This window comes from Myotis daubentonii, chromosome 15, assembly GCF_963259705.1.
Source record: "Myotis daubentonii chromosome 15, mMyoDau2.1, whole genome shotgun sequence".
Taxonomy (NCBI): Eukaryota; Metazoa; Chordata; class Mammalia; order Chiroptera; family Vespertilionidae; genus Myotis; species Myotis daubentonii.
In genome coordinates this window covers 41,624,080-41,650,428 of record NC_081854.1, presented here as the reverse complement: position 1 = coordinate 41,650,428, position 26,349 = coordinate 41,624,080, and the positions used below count along the sequence as shown (strand labels likewise).

Sequence of the window (26,349 nt, the reverse complement as noted above, 5' to 3'; positions counted from 1 at the left end):
CAGGAATCCTCTCTGCACTGGACTGTGGGTTGTTTGGGGTCAGTGTGTCTAATCCAGTGATGGCCAACCTTGAGCTCGGCCTGTCAGCATTTTGAAAAACCGTAACTTAACTCTAGTGCCGTGTCACATAACGTTTTTGACATTTGCAACCATAGTAAAACAAAGATTTATATTTTTGATATTTATTTTATATATTTAAATGCCATTTAACAAAGAAAAATCAACCGAAAAAATGAGTTCGCGTGTCACCTCTGACATGCGTGTCATAGGTTCGCCATCACTGGTCTAATCACACCCATTCCTGATTTTAACCCAATGCTGAGCCACAATCTACTCAAAAGTGGCTGAGCCCCTGCACATAAAAGAACATTTACTCTGTGAAGTCCATGTTCACTGAGAATAGCAGCAAGCTTAGCTCTCTCTCTCTAGGTTCAGTGAAGCTGCCTGAAAGATTACGGTTTCCCACACAGCTGGGCAGGAAGGTGAATCCTTAGGTGTGGGCTAGAAAATGTGAGACTGGCTCACTTCCACCTGACAGGCTACCAGTGGTGTTTCCTCACACCACAAAGGCCCTGCAGAGCCAGCTGTCTGCTGCAGACAGCCCCCCTAGCTACCCATGTGCCTTCAAAGAGGTACTACGTACACTTTGCTCCCAAGGGCAGGTTAATATCTGGATACTTCTGTACTTACTGATCCTTCCTAGTAGTCACAGGGCAAAAAATCATTACAGGAGCTGTAAAGTAAAGGGAGCATCTGTTTAGACTACCCAGATAGAATTCATGCCAAAGCCTACACTCTAAGACCTCAAAGTAGCAGCTAACACAGGGGAGAAAAAAAAAATCAGCCATTCTTCCTCAATATCCACTAGGAAGAGGCATGGGTGACCACAGGTTATTGAGCCAAGTTCATCTGCATAGAAGACTAGAGAAAGCCATAAAACCATAATGCTGAAAGCAGGACAGGGTGCCAGAAACCCATGTAGGGAGCTGGAAGGAAGGATACTCTCAGTTCTTCCCACTCCAACTCAGGCTCCGTTCTCCCACCTAAATTCTCATCCCTAGAAAAGACACATGGACACAGCTACCTTAAAAACTAGGTTTGTATTTCTGGTTAGGTTCCAGAGTGGCAGAACTCAAGAATTATACGATACCCAACCTGGTCCCCACCTCAGCTTGTCTGCCTCTCTCCCTCCCTCCCACGAAGATAACATTATACAAAACTTTATTTACAGGAAAACCAGTTAAAAATTAAGGGTGTGTACAAAAGTAGACATGAGAGCCAGAAATATCAATGCAGGGAAAGCTTTGGGGATTACGGGCACCGTATTCCACACTGGACCTGGGGCAATATATTATGTACCAGGCAGGGAGAAGCACAGTGAATCTCAGTGCCAATTTTAGGGGAAACCAATCACTCTAGGGGAAGTCTTAATTATCCAGCCACCCTTCTTCTGCCATATGGGTTCAGAGCCAGGTAGCGAGGAAAACAAAACACAAAGTCTTTGACAAGCCCCATAGAAAAAAGAAGGGCTCAGAAGGCATAGCGGGTCCGGATGTCCTCAAGCTTCTTGGACACCTCAGGTGGGGTTCGGTCCAGTTCTTCAGAGACATTCTTTTGTTTGTTGGGCTCCATAGAGTTGAACTGCTCACAGAGGTCTCCATCAATCACATTCTAGGGCATGGGAAAATGAGAGCAAAAGGAAAAGATTAGATGCCAAGAAAATGGCACCTGCTAAAGCAGCAGCTGCAAGGAGGGCTTTTTATTCTACAAACACCTTAACCCCATTTACAGAGGAGGAACACGACTGTAAGGTGATTCTTAGTAGCCAGAGTTCAGATAAACAAGACTAACTGAAATCTTTTCTCTGGCTGTGCTCTGCCTGGAGTTCTCCCATTACGTTCTCCATCAATCTACTCCCTTGATGCTCCTTCATTCAGACTGTTCTGATTTTTTTTGGCACCAGACAATGTGACTTTTATTCTTAAATAACTACTATACAAAAGCATATTACAATAAAATTTATGTATAACTACAAAGCAGTACTAATTATTTTTTAAACAAACTGCAGACTTTTTCTCCATTGTATGTTTTAGACTCCTCTGTCAAAAATTAGTTGCCCAGCCCAGCCATTGTACAGCTTAGTGGTTGAGCATCGACATAGGAACCAAAAGGGCCCGAATTGATTCCCGGGTTGCAGACTCAATCCCCAGTAGAGGGCAAGCAGGAGGCAGCCGATCAATGTTTCCCTCTCATTGGTGTATCTGTCTCTCTATCCCTCTCCCTTCCTCTCTCTCTCAAATCAATACATATTTTTTTAAAAATAAATATTTGCCCATATTTCTGGGCTTTCAATTCTGTTCCATTGGTCTGTATGTCTGTTTTTCTGCTAAAATGCTGTTTGAATTATTGTCGCTTTGTAGTGTATTTTGAAATCAGGGAGTGTGATACCTCTGGCTTCTTTCTTTTTTCAAAATTGCTTTGGCTAATTTTTTTACAGTTCTGGTAAATCTCCATCACTATACCATATTGTAGCAATTTTAAGGTAGAAGTTCCTAATTTACTTTAATTATTCCACATCCCAAATAGCCATTAAGCCATCATTTTGTTTTGTTTTTTTGTTAATCCTCACCAGAGGATATATTTTTCCATTTATTTTTAGGGAGAGTGGAAGAGAGACAGAAACAATGATGTGAGAAAAACACATCAATTGGTTGCCTCCTGCATGAGCCCTGACCAGGGCCCAGGCCGGGGAGGAGCCTGCAACCAAGTTACCTGCCCTTGACGGGAATCGAACCTGGGACACCACGGTCCCCAGGCTGACGTTCTATCCACTGAGCCAAATGGGCTAGGGTCAAACCATCATTTTAACAGTCTGGCTTTGACCAATGTTTCACGAGAAACTTCATCTGAAACCCAAAGCTTAGTTGTCTTTTTTTCTAACCATCAATTTTTCAACACTCCAGCTTCATTACTCTGCAACTGTCTGGAGGTGGAGCCTATAGGCTAGCGTTCTGACTCAGGGAGATTCCAGGAGCCCCCAGGGACAGGCTTGGTGAGGACCTGGCAGCCAGTGGGGGCCATGCAGTTGAAAAAGGGACTGTTCTGATTTAAATATATATATTTATATTTATATTTTATTGACTTGAGAGAGGGAGAGGGAGAAAGATAGAAACATCAATGATGAATCACTGATCGGTTGCTTCTTGCGTGCCCCCTACTGGGGGTTGAGCCCAAAACCCGGGCATGTGCTCTGACCGGGAAATGAATCAGTGACCTCCTGGTTCATAGGTTGATGCTCAACCACTGAGTCACATTGACCCTGCAGGACTATTCTGATTTTTAAGGGAGTGAAAAGACCAAAGAAAATACTGGTTAAATGGGCTGATTCCCCCTTTCAACCTGCGTTTCCAGCAATGACCTACCTTAACAGGGAAATAATAAGAACGAAAGCTGAGGTGGTCTCGCCCACAAAGAGGAGGATGCTCAGACCGGAGATGCATTTCCACATGCTGGAAGAAGTCATGGTCCTGGCAGAAGAAACAAAGAATCTGTGACTAAAAGACAAAAGTGATCTCAACTACTAGTCTGTGGTTTCCAGAAGCACAATGAGCAGAGAAGCCACTGATTTTTACCATAAAAACAGATGTTAAACATCTAAATCACTCCTCTGATGAGCACAGGTTGTCCTGCTACAACAAAATAGCTAAAGCTCGAAAGAAAACCTCCCTGTACTTGCAAAACATGAGAACACCACGTGTAAAGAGTGGTTTGTGAATTCAAATTCTTGATGCCGGCTTCCTTGGCTGGAATAACATAAACCAAATTTAGCCAATCCTAGATTTGACTCTAAGAGGTAAAAAGTGCCCCAGTCCTTATCACGCCATCATTCCTAATCTGTGGGGTTTGGTCTGGGGCTTTGGCTTATAATTAAGCCTATACCAGGGGTGGGCAAACTTTTTGACTCGAGGGCCACAATGGGTTCTTAAACTGGACCGGAGGGCCGGAACAAAAGCATGGATGGAGTGTTTGTGTGAACTAATATAAATTCAAAGTAAACATCATTACATAAAAGGGTACGGTCTTTTTTTTTCTTTTTTTTAGTTTTATTCATTTCAAACGGGCCGAATCCGGCCCGTGGGCCGTAGTTTGCCCACGGCTGGCCTATACCCACATCAGCCATACAAATGGCTTTCCCCATGGAGCTAAATAAATACATAAATAAATCGGGATTCTATCTCCTCAGGCACTTTTGTCAGCTTATAAAATTTCCAGAACACTCTTAGTTGCAGGTAAGGACAATGGATTTGCCCCCTTAAGCAGATTTAGCACAAAGAAGGCACCTTGGGAAGGCAAAAGCCAGAGCAGCGTGGGAGAACTCACCTCATGAGATGTGAACGGAACAAGGATGCCAATTCCTCCTGACAAGGTGGTATAGACAAGCGATTCTGAGCCTCCAGGGATCAGCGTGGTCTTCTGTAATGACAGCACTGTCTCCCCCACATGATAGTTCATGATCACCTCTGCCTGCAAGTCAAAAACAGACCAATAACTCTGTGGGCCCTCAGGAGCCTGTTCTAGATTCCCACAAGCAAGCAGTACCTCCAAAGGGCAGGTTTCACCTCTCAAAACCCCCAAATTACTAAAATTTATTTTTAAAATGTTTTGTTTTTTTTAAATATATTTTATTGATTGTTTTACAGAGAGGAAGGGAGAAGGATAGAGAGTTAGAAACATCGATGAGAGAGAAACATCATCAGCTGCCTCCTGCACACCTCCTACTGGGAATGTGCCCGCAACCACGGTACATGCCCTTGACCGGAATCGAAACTGGGACCTTTCAGTCCGCAGGCCGACGCTCTATCCACTGAGCCAAACCGGTTAGGGCTAAAAATGTTCTTAACGTTTAGAGCTTAATGCCCTTACAAATATACAGACATGAGGTAATTTCTGATAAAACAGCCAACGCTAGGTCTGCTCTCTAAGAGGAAATCTATTTTTAGAAGCCCAGGAGGCTCTATTATAGAAGAGTGGGGCCAGCACACACCTGAGAAGAGCTGGTGAGAATGGACCTATGCAGCCATCGTTTTCAAGGACCTCACTATGTTCCAAAGAGATTTTATGCTGCTAAATGACTCAGAAAAAGTTCTACTCCAGAGTCATAAAAATGCGATAGTGAGTGACTTGAACACTTTAAGTCACATCCAGTGTCCATCCGTCACAGGCGACATACTATCAACTTAGGGACTTCCATGCATGCAGGAGAGCACATGCAGCGTAGTCACATGCACTGTGGATAATGCACTAAAACATGCGTCCTACGTGAGGGTCAGGGGAAATGCACTACACAGGCTGGCGCCTCTCCTTTGGGCCCCTCCTGAATCTTACCTTCTGAGAGGCCCCATTGAGCAAGCCCCTGTCCCACAGGGCTTTGTTTCCTGTGGGGTCCTCGTCGACTTCATCATTGGTGTTAGGTGGGAGCCTCACCTACAAGACAGTGACAAATCACAGGGCTGGGTCCTGCATCTACTTACCTGCAACACCAAACAACGTGTGTGCCCCAGGTCCTTGCAAGTAAACCTAGGGGCACTGACTCTGGCAGAGGCCTGAGCCCAAGTCTCCTGCACCTGTTCTGGTGTCCTAGGAAGGAGAGACTCAAGACATTCAACCCCTGAGCAAGGGTCTAACACAGCAAGAGCAGAAAACAAAGACCACAGAATACAAACAAGAGAAGTCAGACGGGGCTTAAAACAACAAACCAAAATCTGGTCAAAATGTGAAAATAAACATTAGGCATTAGCTCAAACGGAACTATTATTAAATCATGTCCCATGGGGAGGAGGGAGGTGAAAAGGGGATGAGGAAAAATAATCAAAAAATTGATAAGATTTAGAGAACAAAAGTTCTTTTTAGAGTGAGCCATAGTAGGGCTAAATTTTAAACCCAATTTTACTTCCCATACTGGAGATCATAGTCCTGGGTTCTTGCCTTTACCACAGACTAAACCAGCTTTTATACACATCACTATATATAACCCAAGTAATGTCAACTCACCACACAAATGTTGCCAAACTTGTCTGCCCCAGCCACAGTGTCATAATCGAGAAGGCTAGCTGTAGTGACCCACCGGGGGTAGGTGTCATCGGCAAAGATGATGAGCTGGTTCTCATTACGCTTGTAGCGAACCCAGATGAAACTTTCTTGGACGTCAGACACAATGACTCTGTGCCCAATAGTCTGGATCCCAGAGATGTAATTGGCAATATGCTGGAAAAAACAAGGACAACAATGGGTATAACCTTGAGGTTCAGAACCCACAGAAACTCCAGCTTCCCCTGAATGCAACATATACAGGGTCTGTAGAAGAGCATACACCAAAGAATAGTAGTCATCAATGAATTCCAAGATGGGGAAAAGAGCTAAATGGTTTTAATATAGTATCACAACAAAGTGAATCATATGAATTTTTCCCTAGTGCATATAAAACTTGTTTATACTACACTGTAGTCTATTTAGTATGCAATAGCACTGTCTAAAAAATTGCATATACCTTAATTTAAAAACACTTTATTACTAAAAACTGCTAACCATCTGAGCCTTTAGCAAGTCATAATTTTTGTGCTGGTGGAGGCTTTTGCCTCAGTGTTGATGGCTGCTGACTGATCAGGGTGGTGGTTGCTGAAGGTTGGGGTGGCTGTGGCAATTCTTACGATAAGACAACGAAGTCTGCTGCACCGATTGGCTCTTCCTTTCACAAACAGTTGCTCTGTAGCATATGATGCAGTTTGACAGCATTTTGGAGCCAATCCTCTCAAACCCTGCCAGTGCTTTAACAACTAAGTTTATGCAATATTCTAAATCCTTTGTTATTTCAACAATCTTCAGAACGTCTTCACCAGGAGTAGACTATCTCAAAATATCACTCTTTGCTCATCCATAAAGCAGCAACTCCCCATCCACTGAAGTTTTATCCAGAGACTACAGCAACTGAGTCACACAGCTTCAGGTTCCACTTCTAGTTCTCTTGCTATTTCCACATCTGTAGTTAGTCCCCACTGAAAGTGTTAAGACCCACCAAGTCATCCATGGGGGCTGGAATCGACTTCTCCTAAACTCCTGTTAATGTTGCTATTTTGACTTCTTCCCATGAATAAATGTTCTTAATGGCATCTAGAATGGTAAATACTTCCCAGGTTTTTAATTTACTCTGCCCAGATCCAGCAGAGGAATCACTATCTATAGCCTTACAAAATGCATTTCTTAAATGATAAGACTTGAAATTTTAAAAAATTTTGTTTAAAGACTTGAAAGTTCAAATTACTCCCTGATCCATGGGCTATAGAATGGGTTTTGCTAGCAGTCATGAAAATAACATTAATTCCATACATTTCCATCAGGGCTCTTGGGGTCAATGAGCAGTAATATTTTGAAAGAAAAACATTTTTTTCCCTTTTTCTGAGCAGGTCTCAAAATGGGCTTAAAATACTCGGTAAATCATGTTATAAATAGATGTGCTGTCATCCAGGCCTTTTCATTCCATTTATAGAGGCAGAGCAGATTTACGTAGGGTAAATGAGCACCGGCATCAATGGTCCCTAACAAGAGAGCCAGCCTATCTATCCTTTGAAGCTCTGAAGCGAGGCACTATCTGTCAAAGTCCTAGCTGGCACCTTTTTCTAGAATAAGGCTGTTTCACCTACACTGAAAATCTGTTTAGTGTAGCCACATTCATCAATTATCTGATGACTTGCTGTACTTTCACCATCAGCACTTTTATGTTATAGAGAGGGTGGCTCTTGCCAGCTTCAATATTTTCTTTTGCAGCTTCCTCACTTCTCTCAGCCCTCATAGAATTGAAGGGTTAGGGCCTTGCTCTGGATTAGGCTTTGGTTTAAGGGAAGATTATGGCTGGTTTGATCTATCCAGACCACTAAGTTTCTCCATATCAGCAACAAGGCTGTTCTGCTTTCTATCATTTGTTCACTGGAGCAGCACTTTTCATTTCCTTCAAGAACTTTTACTTTGCATTTACAACCTGTCAGGCACAAGAGGCCTAGCTTTCGGCCAGTCCCTGCTTTGGACACGCCTTCCTCACTAAGCTTAATTATTTCTAGCTTTCGATTTAAAGTGAGAGATGTGTGACTCTTCCTTTCACCTGAACACTTAAGCGGCTACTGTAGGGTTATTAATTGACCAAACTTCAATGTTGTTGTCTCAGGGAATAGGGAAGCCCAATAAGAGGGAGAGAGAAGCAGAGTCAGGGGCGTGGTCAGAACATACACCATTTATCAATTAAATTATCTGTCTTGCATGGCATGGTTCATAGGGCCCCAAAACAATTACAACAGTAACATCAAAGATCACTTACCACAGATTACCAAGAATTACCAAAATGTGGCACAGAGATATAGAGTGACCAAACGCTGCTAGAAAATGGCATGGATAGATTTGCTTAAACAGGGTTGCTACAAACCTTCAATTTGTAAAACGCAATATATGCAAAAGAGCAATAAAACAAGGAATGCCTGTAGAGAAATATATTCCTAATTCTCACGGTTAAATTCCATATAGAAGTAAGCAGGACAGAAACATGGTTCTTAGAAAGTTTGAAGAAATCAAGAAAACCAACTTTTCATGCCCGTCTAAAATCTCAAGGGCCTATTTCTGAATCTGAAATTAGATGACTGTAACAAGGTCCTAATAAAGACCTGATTTTAACAGTACCATGCCAATGCCCCTCCTTCCTTCCTCACTAGCTACATCTAGGGCTTTCTACCATCATATTTACCTTGTTCTCACATTTTCGAAGTAACTTCTTTTTTCCCAGGTCATAGACTCGCAGAAGCTTCCCCACACCAATCAACACCCTACCCTGGAATGGGGCAATGGCAGCAGGGACCTCTTCCACTGGAGTCTGTGAGGAAAAACAGGTAATGCAGATATTAGAACACATACGCTAGCCCCACTCTCTCAACCCAAAATGCCTTCTATAGGCATCTGTCAGAAAGACAGACAGCAAGTCAAGTGATTATCTTTTGCTCATCAGGGAAATAAACCAACATACAACACTATGAAACAGGATGTTTGGGTGAACAGGTTCCACATGCTGCATTTCATCCAGCTAATAAATCAATGCCACACGTCAAAGGAAGTCCTGGTGCCCAAGGAACATGACTCAGAGCCCATGCTAATTCAACCCGTGCCATGAACTACAGTGACGCCTCAAAACCTGCAGTCTGTGGAGGAATAAACAGCAGAGGAGAGCTCGTGACTTAACTGTGAGGGAGGCCAATGGGCTTAGTACAAAGACGGGCCTGTGAAATAATTATTTCCTAAAAAAGAAGCCACGTTCACGTACTGGAATTGTTTTTCTTTAATTTTAAAATTATGGTAAAATAGCTCTGGCCAGTGTGGGTCAGTTGGTTGGCATTGTCCTGTGCACTGAAAGGTTGCTGGTTCAATTCCTGGTCAGGGCACATAACCAGGTTTCGGATTTAATCCCCAGTTGGGGTGAGTGTGGGAGGCAATTGTTCGATCTTTCTCTCTCTCCTTCTCTAAAAATCAATTAAAAAATGTATTTTTAAAAATTATAATAAAATATACATAACATAACATTTACCATTTTAACCATTTTTAAGTATATCATGCATTGGCATTAAGTACATTCACATTGTTGTGCAACCATCACCATCACCATCATCCTACCCGAGAACATTTTAAATCTTTCCAAGGGAAAATCTATAACCAGTGAACTCCCAGAGAATACCAACTCTTTAAAGTGATGATTTTTGGTCACAAATTGCTGCCTGCTTAGTAAGACGAGTAAACAAGGAGTCAATTCAGTGTGAATAGTTAGCACACAGGCAGCAAAGCTTCACTGGAACACGCAAGCCCCAGTAGCAATTTCCATGTGCTACCAAGAGATGGATCAGAATCAATGAGTTGGCTCCCAAAATGGTCACCAAAGACCTGATCCACAAGTTAAGCAAAAGTGGGAGAATCTAGTAGGATATAAGATCCAGTAGAGCCCCAGCTGGTTTGGCTCAGTGGGTAGAGCGTCAGCCTGCAGATTGAGGGGTCCCAGGTTCAGTTCCAGTCAAGGGCACATGCCCAGGTTGTGGGCGCAACCCCAGTGGGGGCATGCAGGAGGCAGCCAATCAACGATTCTCTCTCATCATTGATGTTTCTATCTCTCTCTCCCTCTCCCTCCTCTCTAAAATCAATTAAAAAAAAAAAAATCCAGTAGAACCACTGGCTGGTTCCTACCTTGTGCAAAAACTCCAGTTTTTCCCCATTGTTCACAAGCTTGTAGGTATAGACAAAGCCGCCAGCTACAGATCGGGGGTTCAGTATCAGGTCTTTGGCCACGCCCACCAGCACATACCAATCCTCACCAGTGTTGGCGAACCTGCACACGGCCACACTGCACAGAGAAAGAAGCAGGAGTTAGGCAGCACTCATAGCCCAGAAAATTCCTGTTTCAGCTCCCAAACCTTGGATGCTCTGGACTCCTTACCTAAAAGCAGCTTCATTCTGTTCCAGCTGGACAAGGTCCAGCGTGTTACCCTGAATAGGATTCATCACTCGGATCACAGAGGCCCACTGCCCATTGCCAGCCTTGGGAGCTCCAAAAATGGACTCAGGGAGGTTTTCATTGAGGAAGGCTGCTGCCATCTCTGCAGCTAGCTCCCGCTCATCCTCCCCTGCTGCTTCCACCATTTCCTAAATAAAAAAAAATAAACAAGGAAGAGTTGGTGTATTCAGAAGTGGGTGCTGGGTTAAAGTAGATAAGTAACAAGAACACCTCCAGGGGCAGTCCATAATCTATACAATAGCAAAGTCTGTCAACCACATCAGAATTTCCCAAAATGAAAAGATAAAGGGAGAGGTACACAGACAAGAGGAAGAGGGAAGATCACTAAAGGAAAAACCAGTACTTCCCATCTAATTTCCTTTGCTAATTCCTCTGATCTCCTCTCTTCCAGACCAGATACAGTTTTACATGACTGGGGATACTTGCCTTTGGTGAGAAATGATTTCTGGAAGGAGCCACTGTTATGGGGAATATGAAAGCTATCTTCGTTGGGCCCAAATCCAGGAAACATGTAACAGACTGTTTTGGAAACTCAAGGACTGAAGAACTCTGTTCCAGAGATGGAACTAAATACTGAATAAACCCAAGTCAGTGTATTAGTCCTGAAGTCACAAGAAAACCTCTAAAACCAAGGACTCAGACAAAGGGCTCTGCAAGAAGGACCCGAGAAGAGCCTGGATCTTTAATAAAACAAAGAATAGCCCTGGCTGGTTTGGCTCAGTGGATAGGGTATCGGCCTGCAGACTGAAGGGTCCCGGGGTCGATTCCAGTCAAGGGCACATACCTCGGTTGCAGGCTCCCTCCCCCATCTCCTGCCTGCACAGACCCTTGTCAGGGCTCGTGCAGGAGGCAACCAATCGATGTGTTTCTCTCACATCGATATTTCTGTCTTTCCCTCTCCTTTCCACTCTCTCTAAAATCAATGGATAAAAATCTTCAGGTGAGAAAGAAAAAAAAACGTATATATATATATATATATATATATATATATTGTTGATATAGTTGATTATTCTTTGTTTTATACACACACACACACAAACACATAACAAAGAATAATCAACAATTACAGGAGTTTAAACTTTTCAACAGTTTCACACAAACACCTTTAACCAGTTAACTGCCACAATATTTTGAATTTAATTAAAGAAGGTCTGGCGCTTGCATCTATAGAAGCTTATGGCGTACAAATGGTAAAATTGAACACTGAAGGTCAGTCTCATTACCTCTGCCATCTGCTGCTTCCTCTGAGCTTTCGTGGCCTCAGTGTAGGCATTGTGGTCAGTCTCGATGATGATAAGGTTGTTACTCTCAGGGTGAATGACAAATTTCCTGGGTGTGTACTGCAGTGGAAAGGCTACTTGATTAAAGACAGCACCTAGCTTCTCCAATGCCAAAATCCTACGTCAAAAAGAAAGGGAGTTAATAGGCCACTCACTCAGAACCTACAAACTGGTGTTGAAATGGTCCGTGAGTGGTCACAGCAAACATATCAATCCCTAAAGCTCTAATGCTGGCATTAGACAACATGCAATAACAGACTTCTCATCTGGAAGATTCTGTGCAGGCGACAAAATAGGGAAGGGCTCTCCACTTTGGCAACAGCCCAGCACTGTATCATGACAATTCTAGTTTTCACCAGTGAAACTCATATTAGAACCCTCATGTGAAATTTTTTTATCACTCCAGTGATGAGAAGTTAAAATTTCTTTTTTATTACCAACAAACCCTGAAATAAAGAGCACCAATTCCAAAATTATTGTGAAGCACTGCAATTACCTGAAGATACGAGGTATTTGTGCCGATGGTGTTTCATAAAATAAATGGCCTCCTGAACCTAAGCTTTATGAAACCCACGAATCCATTATGAACAGCCAATAGTTATAACCAGGACACCAACAACATGGGTGGCATTAACAAAGGCTAAATAAAAAACAAAAAACCTAAAACTTAAGTCAAACTGAACAGGTTATTTCCCAGCCTGCAATATAAATAGTGCTCACTCCAACATTATCAGCGTAACTATAACTATAGTCTGTCAACTTGTAAAAGGCCTAAATAATTTATATTGAGGTTAAAATTTAAGCTGTAACAATGCAAATGACAAGACAGTGTGAGAAAAGGTTATGAGTGATCCTGCTCTAACACTAACCCAATGCCCTGCCTAGAAAACAAGAAGACTGAACTGTACTACAAAGGTTTTAAAACTTGGCCCTAAAAGTCTCATCAGAAGCTAAAACTCCAAACACCGAAACTTGGCTACCAGGTTCCTAAATCCTGAGCCAAATGAAGGTTTCAATTGCAACATACTAGTTGGCTCTTCTGCCATCTCTTCATAACTTTTTCCAACACGTGGGCAAAAGTACAGTCCAAGCCCTGGGGAGAAGGCTCCCCACTGGGCTTCAGCGGTGAGACTCTCTCACCTCAGGGTGTTGGTGGAGATGGCCACAATGCCTTCGGGACACTGTTCAGAGGCGAAGCCAGATGCAAATTCCAGGGTCTCATAAGATAGGGGGGTGAGATGGAAACGAGATTGGTAAGAATAGCTCAACCATGAGCGGCTTGACATGGCCAACACCTGAGGAAGGAAAAAACACCGAGTAAGTTTGGGAAGAACTCAAACATAGCACGCTGAGCAAACACCCTATGCCCAAATTTTAGATGGCAGAATATCCAAATGAATTTTAGAAACCTAAAGTTACCTTAAGAAAAAGAGGCCTAACAGCCTAAGTGCCCATCAGCAGATGAGTGGATTAAAAAAACTGTGGTACATCTACACGGTGGAACACTACGCTGCCGTAAGAAGGAAGGAACGCCTACCATTCCCAACGGCATGGATGGGCCTGGACAGCATTATGCTAAGCAAAATAAGCCAGTCAGAGAAAAATAACTATCACATGATCTCATTCATTTGTGGAATATAATGAACACAAAGTGATGAACAAAAACAGATCCAGAGACAGAGAAGCATTGAACAGACCATCCAACCTCAGAGGGAAGGCAGGTGGGTGGGAGGGGAGGAAGTAAGAGATCAACCAAAGGACTTGTATGCAAGCATATAAGCATAACCAACGGACACAGACACTAGGGGGGTGAGGGCACAAACGGGGGGGGGGAATAAGGACACATATGTAATACCTTAATAAAGAATAATTTAAAAAAAGAGGCCTACAGAAGAGGCAGGATGGCTTACTATTTGCTGAAAGTGTGGAATCACTCAATCTCTCTGAGCCTGTTTCCATGTATATAAAAAGGAAATACTATCACAAGGCTGGATAGTTGCAAGGATTAAATGCAGTAACAAGGTCAGCACAGTACCAGAAGTACTGATATTCTCAGCTATAAAGGACCTCTTTTACATTACATGGCAAACTATGACACTGATACAAGGCTCTCATGGGTAAGTAGTACCCTAGATGGGAAGTATTCATCCAGCTAACGATCACTCTGCTCAATTTGCCCAGCCTGAGGGCTGAAGGGATCAACATAATCAACTCATGACACAGTGCAATAGAACCCGTTAGGAAGCTCTGGATTAAGGGACCCTAGATTTCCAACATAAAATAAAATAACCAAGATAGAGCTAATGTCAAACTAACTATGTACTGGTAAATTAATGAAAGTACAGCTTACACCAAGGGATTTATCTTACTGATGCTACTAACATCTAAACACGCTGCCTGGCCCTTTCATTACTTACTGCCTCTTGGCCTTGCATCCGCACACGGAAGAGTTTCACAGGACGGGACCCCAGGTACCTAGTGCGGGTGTCAGACAGGTCCCCAGTGACAGGGTCCAGGACAGTTCTCAGCAGCACACCATTCTGAAAAAGGGGAGGAGCGGGTTAAGCCTACCCATGATGAAAAGTTCCCTTGGCCGCTTTATATTAATAAATTCAAAGCACATGGAAGGAAATGACTTGGTTTAAAGAACATCCTAATAATCAGCCAACAAACCATTCATTCATTCTCTCACTAAATCACTCACTCAAGTAGTTACTGAGCACATACTAAGTGAAAAGCACACTTATTTTTCACTGCATATCCTTAAAATTTTTTTACCCTGTACACTAAATTCTTTATAATTTCAAAATATATGCAGTTAAAAATACCATTTCCCCTAAAAATAAAAAGACTCCTAAAAAAACAGCTCATTCAGGTCTAGGGCAAGAATATTCCAGGATGTGGGGTCATGTTAAAAAGACAAAAGAGCCAACTTCAAATGGGAACTCCCATTCATTTAAAATGAGGTTATTTAGCATCCAAGGAAGAAGAAAAAAAAAAAAAAAAAGATCCCAGCAGTTTGAAGCACAAATATATAAAAGTCTGCAAGTTCATATGTTACTTTATAAAACCCCACTTCATCAGTCCTCAATATTATTATGGCACCAACTCCTTACTCTGGAAATTGGATGAGCAAAGAAAAAAAAATTAAATATTTATTCTTTCCCTATATGAACTGTATTTCAGGGTGAGCAAGCTGTCTTTAGAGAAAAATTCCAGCTAATTAAATGAAGTATGAAATAGAAAATCATCATTTCCCAACCCTACTGAAATCAGCAAATCGAGGCAATGTGTATCAAAGGCTATTGATGGGGGGGCTTCTAAACAAATACTTTAAAATAAATACAAGCACTCTCACATCACTCATAGTGGGACAACCAGATGTCACGGCCTCCTGATAGGACATAATAGGAGTAAACAGAACCACCTATAAAATATTCTCTCCCCTCCCACACACAAATGAAATCCAAATCTAATCAACCCCTGATCGGTGCTATCCAATACTATACTCAGCAAGCCACATGAGGCTAGTCCAACTTGAGTTGTGCTAAGTGTAGAAGACTAAATACCAGGTTTCAAAGACTTAGTCCAAAATAATAAAAAAGAAAGAATATACAATCTTATTAATTTTTATATTGGTTACAAATGGAAATATTTTAAATATGTTGAATTAAACAAGACATTAAAATTAACTTCATCTGTTCCTTTTTCGGTAGCTACTGGAAAATTTGTGTTACATAAGAAGCTTAAATTATATTTTTAATAAACAGCATGGTCTAGGACAGCGATGGCGAACCTGTGACACACGTGTCAGAGGTGACACGCGAACTCATTTTTTTGGTTAATTTTTCTTTGTTAAATGGCATTTAAATATATAAAATAAATGTAAAAAATATTAATCTTTGTTTTACTATGGTTGCAAATATCAAAAAATTTCTGGTGACACGGCACCAGAGTTAAGTTAGGGTTTTTCAAAATGCTGACACGCCGAGCTCAAAAGGTTCGCCATCACTGGTCTAGGATCTACCCATTACTTTGCAGGAAATAGGATAGAAGAACGTTAAATACACAAGAACGACTGGAAAATCCAGAAGGTGGGAATTTCTTTAAAACAAATGATCTGGGAGGACGGGGGCAAGGGGAAGAGATCAACCGAAGGACTTGTATACATGTATATAAGCCAAACCAATGGACATGGACAACAGGTGGATGGGAGCATGAGTTTGTGTGGGGGGGGAGGTTGGGGGTTAATGGGGAGAATGAGGACACATTTGTAATACCTTAACTAATAATAATAAAAAAAAATTAAAAAAAACAAAAAAACAAATGATCTGGTTTCCTAAAAAAATAAAAATATGGATGGGGCAATTATGAAAAGAAACATAAAAATATAGATCAAACAAATACAAACTTTGCACAGCTTTATGTAGATCCTGAACAGAACCAAATATAAAGACATTTTTGGAGAAAAAAAGAAAAATTGGAACGTGGACAAGGCAGAAGATGACATTAAGGAATTACTGTTGGATATGCTTTAAAATACCTCCTTCCCCACCCCCAAAAAAGAGGATGAATAGATAAAACAAGAAAACCCAAAGATGATAACTGTTAAAAATCCATGGGTACATGGAGGGTCATTATAACTTCATCCATGTTTGACAATTTCTAAATTAGGAAGTAAAACTAAAAATCAAAAAGTACCTGGGCTAGATTATTCACGTGTTTAAGTGAATAATCATTAAAGAAAATGAAAAGTATATGGTCAAAAAACCTGACACTGCCCTGGCTGGTGTGGCTCAGTTGGTTGGAGCGTCATCCTATTCTCTGGAACAGCAGTCACCAACTAGTGGTCCGTGAGGTCCGAAAGATTGGTGACCGCTGCTCTGGAAGGTCACAGGTTCCAATCCCAGCCAGGGCACATACCCAGGTTGGGGATTTTATCTTCAATCAGGGTAAGCATGGAAGGCAATTGTTCGATGTTTCCCTCTCTCTTTCTTTCTCTCTCTCTTCCTGTCTCCCTCTTTCCTCTCTCTCTAGAACCAATGGAAACATATTCTCAGGTGAGGATTAAAATGAACAAAAAAGAACCCTGACACTATTTGATCCTTAAATTCCTGCTTTTCATGCCAGGAAGAGCTCAGCTGCTTTGATAACAGGGAACACTTAGGAGTCCTTTATTGCTAGTGGACCCCTTTATGAACTGTGAGGTAGTTTTAAAAGCCGAATACAGGTGAATCTTGATGATTCCACCTAGTTTTGACACAGAGTAGTGAAGGCAAAACATTTTTATCAAATACTCTTTATGAAAATACTTTTCTCTAATCCTTATTTGTTCTAACTAGAGGCCCGGTGCACAGAATTCATGCACTCGGTGGGAGGTGGAGGGGTCCCTCAGCCCAGCCTGCACCCTCTTGCAGTCTGGGAGCCCGGGGGGGGGGGGGGGGGGAATGCCACAGAGGCAGGAGAGGCTCCCACCACCACCACTGTACCACTGCCAGCCATGAGCCCAGGTTCTGGCTGAGCAGCACTCCCCCTGTGGGAGTGCACTGACCACCAGGGGGCAGCTCCTGCATTGAGCGTCTGCCCCCTGGTGGTCAGTGCATGTCATAGCGACAGGTTTTTCGGCTGTTCGATTTGCACATTAGACTTTTATTATATAGGATTAGAGCAGAGAACAGTGGAAACACAGAGCAGCACCATTCACTGAATGGTAACTGAAACCATGGGCACAGAAAATTCCCATACTGAACAAAGGAGTGCATGAAACCTAAAGGAGGCCTGCCACCAACAATATGCGCCCTCTGGATTTCTTACCTGTAGCCCAATATTCAGGTATAGGAAGCCAATAGAGCCCCTCTCACCCAACTCATCCTGCTTCTCTGTCCCACCCATTTCCACGATACACAAGGATTCGGGCTGGGCTGGGAGAGCCTGCATGCTCAGAGGTTGCAAACAGTCCTATGGGAGAAAGAGAAAAGAACATAAGAAATGACTAATTTTGGGAAAAACCTACCCAGAGAAATCTAATTCTAGGAATAAAGAACAATCTGAGGAGTGAGTTCCAAGGGGGAAGTGGATTACTAGCTAAATTGAATCTTAAAATAAGCTCTGCAGAGGATCATGCTTTCCTCTTTTTGTCAAAGTGGATAATGGGGTTAAAGTACATAAGCAAAGGTCACTTCCCCTAACAGTCATCTAAGGCCCTGGAGCCAGCCCAAGTCCTTTTCTGTAAAAACATTCTTGGGGTTGTTTTTTTTTTTTAAACTATAAAAGAGAGTCAAGGGTTTAGCCAAAGAAGTGGTGAGCAGTCTCAGATTAGCATCTTTAAAGCACTGCAGACGACTTCTGAAATGTGCCACTGCGATATCCAGAACAACAGAGTTCAGGGTTCAGCACAGCTGATCTCGGAGACTGCCACCAGGAGTGGGCCAGATGCTCAGGTTCCAACTGGAAGATTCTTGAAGTGGAGGGTGACACTCACTGAGGGGTCCAGGGAGATGATTCTGACAGTGTTGTCTACAAGTCCCACAGCCAGGAAGCGAGACCGCTGCTCTCCAGGAGGCACATTGGCCAGACTCATGCACACCACATCTGCTGACATCTCCTTCCGCTCTGTGTACTCGTTCAGCTGTCCTGACTATAGGAGTGAAGACAAGAGAGGTCAAAAACCACTCCAACTCACCCCCAACCATGGACTCAGAAACTGGAGGAGGCCTTTTAAGTTCCTTTTTGCTTCCTCTCACTCCTCTTACTATAATCAATGATCAAGCATTTCTCTACTTGAGATTCTAAGACTGAAAACTATGGCAAATATTTGGTGGAAAAATAGAGTGTGAAGGGCAGGAGAAGCAAGTGTTTCATTCATAAGATGGGGTTTCATAACTCCAATGAGAATTAAGACATGAACTTACCCACCTCCTACTCCCCCATAAAGTGCCAAATGGGCTTGTGGACACTTTCCCTCAATTCTCTTTCTTGTGAATATAACCTAGATACCTGGACTACAACTCCCATCTCTACTTCTGGACCCTACACAAGTCCCACAGTAAATAATAAAATAACATACGGGATCCATCTCAAAATAGACCAGCTCTCCTCCTGTCAGGGCAATTACTACTTGTCGCTGGTTCACTGCACATTTCACAATTGTTTTCTTTCCAGGGGTCTTCCACTCATTGACTCTCTTGTCTGCTCGGATGTGCCGAATGCCATCAGGATACACCTGGAGTAACAAGAAAACCTGACTTTAGCAATTTGACACATTGCTCAGCATGTGTCACACTTATCAGATCTGTCACTCCTGTCAGATCTGGAGCCACTGCATGAAGCACCAGTTGAGTCAATGACAAAAGACCTAATAGGCTACAGGCAAGGTCAGCTTTAAAAAAGTTCATATCTTGCACTGTCTACTTCAAAGAAGTTTAAAGCTCATTAAGGTAAATACAGCAGCCTACATAATGAGGGCAAAGACAGAAGCAAGTAAGGTGAGCTCTCTGAGAATCCTCACCTGCACCAAGGCATCATCTCCTAACAAGGAGCAGGACAAGGTGGGAGTGGTGCCCAGGAACCCAGAGTCAGTCACTTCTTCCACAGTCTCTCCGATAGACAACACAAGTGTGGCATTCACGAAAGACACAATGATATAGGCATCAAACTCATCTGAAAGAGGAAAAAGAAAGGAGCTGGTTAACTAATAAGTTATTAATTACACAGCCAAATGAGACACACTAAGTTTTCTCTTCAGAAACCTTCCAAGGCACTTCTATGTGTAGTCACCACACACAGTCATGTGACAAACAGCATAGGATGATCCAAAAGATAACTGAGGGTCTTAAGAGCCTACAGGTATACTTAAATGCCGAAATACATTGAGTAGATACGCCCACTTCTAATACCTCTGAAAACTAATAGTTTCTTGAGACATTAGCTGGAAAAATGCAAGAGGACAAAGCAAGGGAGTCAGTGGCATGAAGAAGTTTTGAATACAATGCTTATATATATTGAAGCTAAACTTATTTGTGCCAGATGCCAATCACAAGCTATTCTTAAAAAATACTCCTTATAACCAGGAAAGATGCCCACCCTCTTCCAAATGAAGCTTACATAGGAACATAAGACCTAACGAATAAAACAGATTACTTAAGCCTTCATGAGACTAAGTCATTCTAGGGCTGGAAACTGAGAACCCTAGTATGTCCCAATAGGAATGATGTAAGAACACTAGATAACCAGGAAATAGGGAGGGAAATTGTTTATACTGTCATCCTTAACCTCTCTGGAACACTAGATAACCAGGAAGTAGGGAGGAGAAATTGTTTATACTGTCAGTCCTTGACCTCTCTAGTTTTTCACTATTTAAAAATACAACTACTCCGTGGTCATGAGCAATCCTATTAGGATTTGCTTTCCACTTAATGAAATGTAGTTGGATAAACAAACACTAATGATTTTCTCAAGGAAGTCAGAGGACCTGAGGTATACAGGCAACCTCAAGTTTCCCATGCACATCCCATTGTAAAAGGTCATCCATTTCCCATACATTCTACCCTACAATATAAAACAGTTTTTGTGTATCTAACACATCTGGCATACATGTTAAATACTAAATAAGGGAACTTTTTTTTTAAAAAAGAGTTGAGATTTTCCTAGTTTACATTTGAATTTTCTCTATCAATTCCCTCTTTGGTCCCTCCCACAGAAACCAGGTAAACAAGGGACAGAATGACAGGTAAACAAGGCACGACATTAGGAGTGGCTACCTTCCTCTTAGCAGAAGAAGCTACAGTACCCTTTCTGCCCAATTTGAGCGTTGGTCAGAGTTCAATGACATACTAGTAAGTTTGATCCAACCAAACCACAATCAAAGACACAGTTTGGGTTCTGAATGATCCTAAGGTGGTTCAGCTGAACTAAGATTACTAGATTAGCTCAACAGAATCAGTGTTCTTTATTTAAGTAAAAAAGAAAGCCCAGTGAAGATGTTTTATTGCTGTAATCTACAGCAGTAGTGCTCTGACCCATTAGCAGGACATAAAATCAATTTGATGGGTTTGTAATCAGCACTTTTAAACAGAAATATGCAATAATGTGATTTATGAAATCGTTTCACACAAAGGAAGGATTAAGTAGTTTTGTGAGACTTTTTGCTTCAGTTAATAATACATGTGAGTACTGACTGGGTGGCTGAAAGGTAAGAATCAAAGATTGTTCCCAATGGGTGTAATCTAATGGCTACACAAGGAATCCAGAGTAAGGAATCAATTTCCAAATCATAAGCAGCAACAGTGGACAAGCAGATAGTTGGTTTTATTTTGTTATAACTGTCAACACATACCAAATGCTTTGGAGACACCTTTTAAAATAAAGAGCTGTAAGACAGCACTATTCACATTCATAATATGAGTAATGACACAGTTGTTCCTGAAACGGATATCTTAATCGTGTACAGCAAAACCATAGTCAGTCTCCACACGACACCAAACTTGGAGGCTTTACGCCAGCGGTTTTTGAACCAGAAATTTCTGGTGTGCAAAAATAACAAGAATTGTTTAATTTTAACATTATATGAATATTGTGTCCTCTCCCACGTTCTCATTACTGAAATCTAATACCTTAAAAGTTGTGCCACAGCAAATTAAAGTCAAACAACAAAAAGGCTCATACTAGCCAGGATTTCTGGTCCTTACTTCCGTCATGAGGAAAGGGGGGCTTCCAGAGAAGAGACCATGCAACTTTTAACTTACAGGCAAGAGAATGGGGGAAGGGAGGAAGGAGGGCTACTTGGGTCCTTATCTTCCCTCCAACCCAAGGCCCCACTGCTCAGATATGAAATAGAGTTGCTCAGTGGACTTAAATGTGGCAATTCAACATTTGCTGGGCAATTCAACAAGCGGTAGAGCAACGACTAATAATACCTGAAACCTGCTTAACATCACATTTTCTCAACATATCCATTACCCTGTGAGTATTAAGCACACTGTAACCGCTACCTTTTCCATTTTATGGGAAGGAGGACCTGCAACAGATTAGTAGCGCTTGTATCTTGAGGCTATAGGTTAAAAGTTGGAATTCAGAACAAAATCAAGCTTCAATCAAGGCAAATTACTACAAACGATAAACATCCAAACTGCCTTTATCCAAGGGTTGCAAGCTTCATATAGAACCTGTTCATCCCTCAGTGAGGAATTCATTAGGGTATAAGAATGCACCTTTGCCTCAATTAAATAGGGCTTCGATTTGGCTGAGCACGGCTGAAGCATCCCAGCAGAGGATGCTTATTCTTCTTCCCCCTGCTAAGTATCTGAGGCTCAACAAGAAGCCCACTCGAAAGGCTAAGATGAGGGACCATCCAGATGATTTAAGCCCCCCTCATTCTTATTTTATATTCAGACTACTCAGTGATTGTCTTGCCTCATATTACATTAAAAAAAGGGATGGGGGCTTTCTCCAGGACCTGATCATTCAGTTAATATACCTGGAATATACAAAATTTCAAGGGAGAATTTGAAGATAAAGTTTTTAAGCTACAGACTCTTTCAGCTTAAAAACAAATCAATCATATTTTCCACTTTCTGTGGAAGAAAATAAGACAAGTTGATTCCTGCCTCAGACCATTTACTATACAGGCAGATGGGTATGCATTATTATTATGCACAAGGACATCCAACTGCAAAGTTACCCTCTGAGAGATGCCATCAGGGCAGCCTCAGTATTTTGTGTAGGTCCCTCTCGCTGGGTAAACTCTAAGACCCCATGGTAGACCCTAGCAGTAGGTACACACCTGTGGTGATCAGCACCTTCACCAGCCACCTGTGGAAGAGAAAAAAAGGCTTGGTATTGGTAGTGTGCATCACCACGTACCAGCCATGGTTAGTAATTGCCTGGAAGATTGCGGCATGTGAGGACATGTGGAATGCTCACTCAACAGTAACCTGGGGTATCTGGAAAGAGAACGAACAGACAGAACCTGTCCTGTTTTCATGGGTGATAGCCCGAATTATGGTTTTTCCAAAGAGTAAAATTTACCAAGATGTAGTCTTTCCCTAGATTTTGACATTCAGAAGAGAAATTTTTTCAGCTACCAGTTCCACCATGCACCATACTGCTTATCACTGACGTATCAAACATTGTCCAAAAAGCCCATTCCATCCTCTAACCCCTCCTTGGCAACATGCTTGTGCCTTTCATCACATCAGAACACACAATAGCTTGGTATATTTATCTTCTTAAGACGACAAGTGCTCTGAAAATAGGGACCTATCTTTATTGCTGAGTACATGGGGGCACTCAAGAGACTGCAGGACGAGAGTATAGAACTTATCCTAACAAACCAGCAAGAATCACTGCAGGCCCAGTCAAATGAGCAATGGAATTCAGGAGACAGGGCTTGATAAACTATCTTGGGACAGTGAACCTTAATAAGGTAACTTTTAAAAATGAAGGTAACTTTTCAGTAATTGTAAGTCTATTTAAAAACAGTTTAAGAAGTAAAACAAACAAGGGGGGAAGCACACTAGTTTTTATCTCAAAGGAGCTTTCTAATTCGAACAGTCTAGGCCAGTGGTCGGCAAATTGCGGCTCGCAAGCCACATGTGGCTCTTTGGCCCCTTGAATGTGGCTCTTCCACAAAATACCGACTTCTGCGCATGGGCCACAAAGTTTCAATCGCACTGTCCGTGTGCGCCCGCACGTGGTTTTTTGTGGAAGAGCCATACTCAAGGGGCCAAAGAGCCGCACGTGGCTCGCAAGCCACAGTCTGCCGACCACTGGTCTAGGCAATGTTTTCAAGAGCCATAAAGTCCATCAGCTACCAAGCTAAAGGTGAACATCAATACTGACCAGTTTCTTTATGACATTACATATAATAGCAAAATCTTTAAAATCAATTGTCTAATTATCTTCTCAGCTAAAATGAACCTAATTTCCTATTCACCTGTTTTTTTCTCAACTCAGACTTGATTCCAATGCCAATGTAAAAACAAAATCCACCAAAATGTGTTTTCTGCTAATAGAAAAAGGTTTCCTTCCTCCACATTGCCTATTTCCCTTAAATTTGTTCCACACAACCAGAACATCTAAGTATCAGAAATAAGTTCAGCTGTTTCTTGAAAAAGCTTTGTAAGCTGGCCAGGGTGATCTTATTGACTAGTCGTACAGTCCTAAGGGAACAAGAGGGAAATGAGGTCTAGGAATAGAAATGAACTCAAAGTAAATAAAAGGGAAAATGGAAATTTTTGTCTAGGAACTCAGACTGCATCTCTCCTCTATTCCTTTCCCACTCATTCTAAAATTCTGATTCCAATCAATCAATTTCCGCTTTCCTTAAGCACAACTACACCCAACCAGCAGGACTAATTAACAAGCTTTACCAAATCCAATACCTAGGATAACTGTCAATTTCACTGTGGTTTCAGCACAATAGAAGAAATGGGTGAAGACAAATGAAGCAAAACCTTTCCCTCACACCATACCGCTCACACAGATGAAACCAGTGTCTTACAGGTGAATACAGTCAAAGAACATCACACATGAAGGCTCTCTGATGCCAAAATGTACAATATGTACTGAATATTAACAATTTCCCTATGCACCCCTTACCCATTTCTACAAGACGTAGTAGGTGAAGGCAACCAGACTGGAAGAGCCTCAAAACATAGTATCAGGCCAGAAAAGTTTCTAGTATATGGTGCTAGATGAAGTGACATAGAACTATTACGAATGCAGCCTCTTACACCTTCTATTGTCAATGGCACCCAGACCCTCATTTTGACTGTTGGGAAAGGGCTGCTTACCTTCAATGTGCCGGCGCACTGTCCAGACAGCATTGGGGTTACCAGGAAGTTCAGAGACAGCCATTTCCGATACCTGATAGAAGAGATAGACCACAGATCCAGTGAGCATGGAACTCAGTTCCCTGCTTATAACTACACTAGATAATAAAGTACCAAAAGCAGTGCTCACATTGTGTGCTGAACTAAAATAATATAACCATCTAGTCAAAAAAGAACATAAGAAAAAAAAGTAAAAAATATTGGCAATACCCATGACAGACTTTAGCAAGAAATGATGAAACAGCTGGGAGGGTAGTTGTTGCACCAAAACTCTACACTGCCTTTGGGTATGGCATACCCGCATCCTCCTCAAAGAGAGCATGTGGAAATGAATCAGGCCATCTGAGTTATTAGCATTTCATTTCTAACTCCCAACGGCTAAATGTCATCTCTTTAGGGACCAATTCAAATGCCACATCCTTTAGGAAAAATCTTCCCTAGCGTCTTGGCTGGCAGTCATCTCTACTTCCTATAAGCTCTCACAAAGTCACTATCAACATCTCTTAAGGTACCTTTCCAAAAAGGGATCCGAGGAAATGTTATCCTTCCCAGAATTTTTATGCTCCTTAAGGTCAGAGTCAAGAATCCTATGAATGTCCTACAGTTTCTCAAACATTAAACAAAATATCTAAGGTGAACTCAAAATGATCTGGAATGGAAAACTGGTGTGGCTTATACATGAACTCTCTATACTTTCCTTACAAGTTTTTGTAAATCTAAACCATCCTAAAATAGAAATTTTGTTAATATTCTTAAATGACCTAGAGACAGTACATTAGACAGCTTAACATATATTTTGTAGGAAGAACTCAAGTATATTCATGAAAGACATTACCCCTTCGTTTACTAATATGGTAATAGCTGATCATGGTACAGGAGAACCCTGGAAAACTTCATCAATTAAATGTAAATATCAGACACACTACTTCTATACCAAATGTAATATCTGACAATGACACTGTTTAACTTAATGAGACCATAATCTACCCATACAACAAGCTCCAAATACACATAAGAAACAAAAACAACAGAAGGTTTTTTCCAATTTTACTTTTCAATTACAATTTAAATTCAATATTACTTTGTATCAGTTCCAGGTGTCTGGAAAAAAGATTTTTTTTTTTTCTGTAGAAGTGGAAAAAGGTAATAGGGGCAGGGGACTCAAAAAACAATTCTTAATTTGGGTCCTTTATTTCGTACACTGTACACAAAATTTTCTGTAAATACATATATGCTAGCCTTCATCAAGAAGCTCGATAGAATCCACTGAATAGTAACTAATCAATAAGTATTGTCTAAGTTGGGTTTGGATCATTGAAAATTTGGTGGATTAATGCATATTTTGAGTCAAAAATTTGTCAAATTCCTTGAACAGTAATATTAATGGCTAACATTAACTGAACAGTTATATGCCAGACCTTGAGCTAAGTGCTTTATAATGCATTATCTTATGTAATTTAGACATCAATCCTTTAAGGCAGGTGCCATTAAGCCCATTTTTAAAGAAGAGGGAACAAAAGCTGAGGAATAGATATTAACTAGTAGAGCCAGAATTCAAAGCCAACGTCATCCTGGCTGTGTCCCAATAAAAATCTATAAAAAAACAGGCCATGGGGCCTATAGTTTGCCAACCCCAAGTTCTGAAAGC

General features: G+C 41.6%; 1 protein-coding gene across 2 annotated transcripts in view; it reads right to left on the bottom strand.

Moving 5' to 3' along the window:
• Positions 1 to 1,081: 1,081 nt before the first annotated feature.
• Positions 1,082 to 26,349, bottom strand: part of SF3B3 (splicing factor 3b subunit 3) — a 44,486-nt gene continuing 19,218 nt past the window's right edge. For both annotated transcript variants that reach the window (XM_059667489.1, XM_059667488.1), the window contains exons 11-26: positions 24,663 to 24,735; positions 19,379 to 19,530; positions 18,938 to 19,093; positions 18,353 to 18,508; positions 17,686 to 17,829; positions 14,289 to 14,411; positions 13,012 to 13,166; positions 11,815 to 11,989; positions 10,514 to 10,719; positions 10,264 to 10,420; positions 8,786 to 8,911; positions 6,052 to 6,264; positions 5,386 to 5,484; positions 4,381 to 4,524; positions 3,423 to 3,527; positions 1,082 to 1,671 (exon numbers count right to left, since the gene is read on the bottom strand). In XM_059667489.1, the coding sequence (XP_059523472.1) occupies positions 1,531 to 1,671; positions 3,423 to 3,527; positions 4,381 to 4,524; positions 5,386 to 5,484; positions 6,052 to 6,264; positions 8,786 to 8,911; positions 10,264 to 10,420; positions 10,514 to 10,719; positions 11,815 to 11,989; positions 13,012 to 13,166; positions 14,289 to 14,411; positions 17,686 to 17,829; positions 18,353 to 18,508; positions 18,938 to 19,093; positions 19,379 to 19,530; positions 24,663 to 24,735 (2,325 nt within the window). In that variant the 3' untranslated portion in view covers positions 1,082 to 1,530. The remainder of the gene's footprint in view (positions 1,672 to 3,422; positions 3,528 to 4,380; positions 4,525 to 5,385; positions 5,485 to 6,051; positions 6,265 to 8,785; positions 8,912 to 10,263; positions 10,421 to 10,513; positions 10,720 to 11,814; positions 11,990 to 13,011; positions 13,167 to 14,288; positions 14,412 to 17,685; positions 17,830 to 18,352; positions 18,509 to 18,937; positions 19,094 to 19,378; positions 19,531 to 24,662; positions 24,736 to 26,349) is intronic.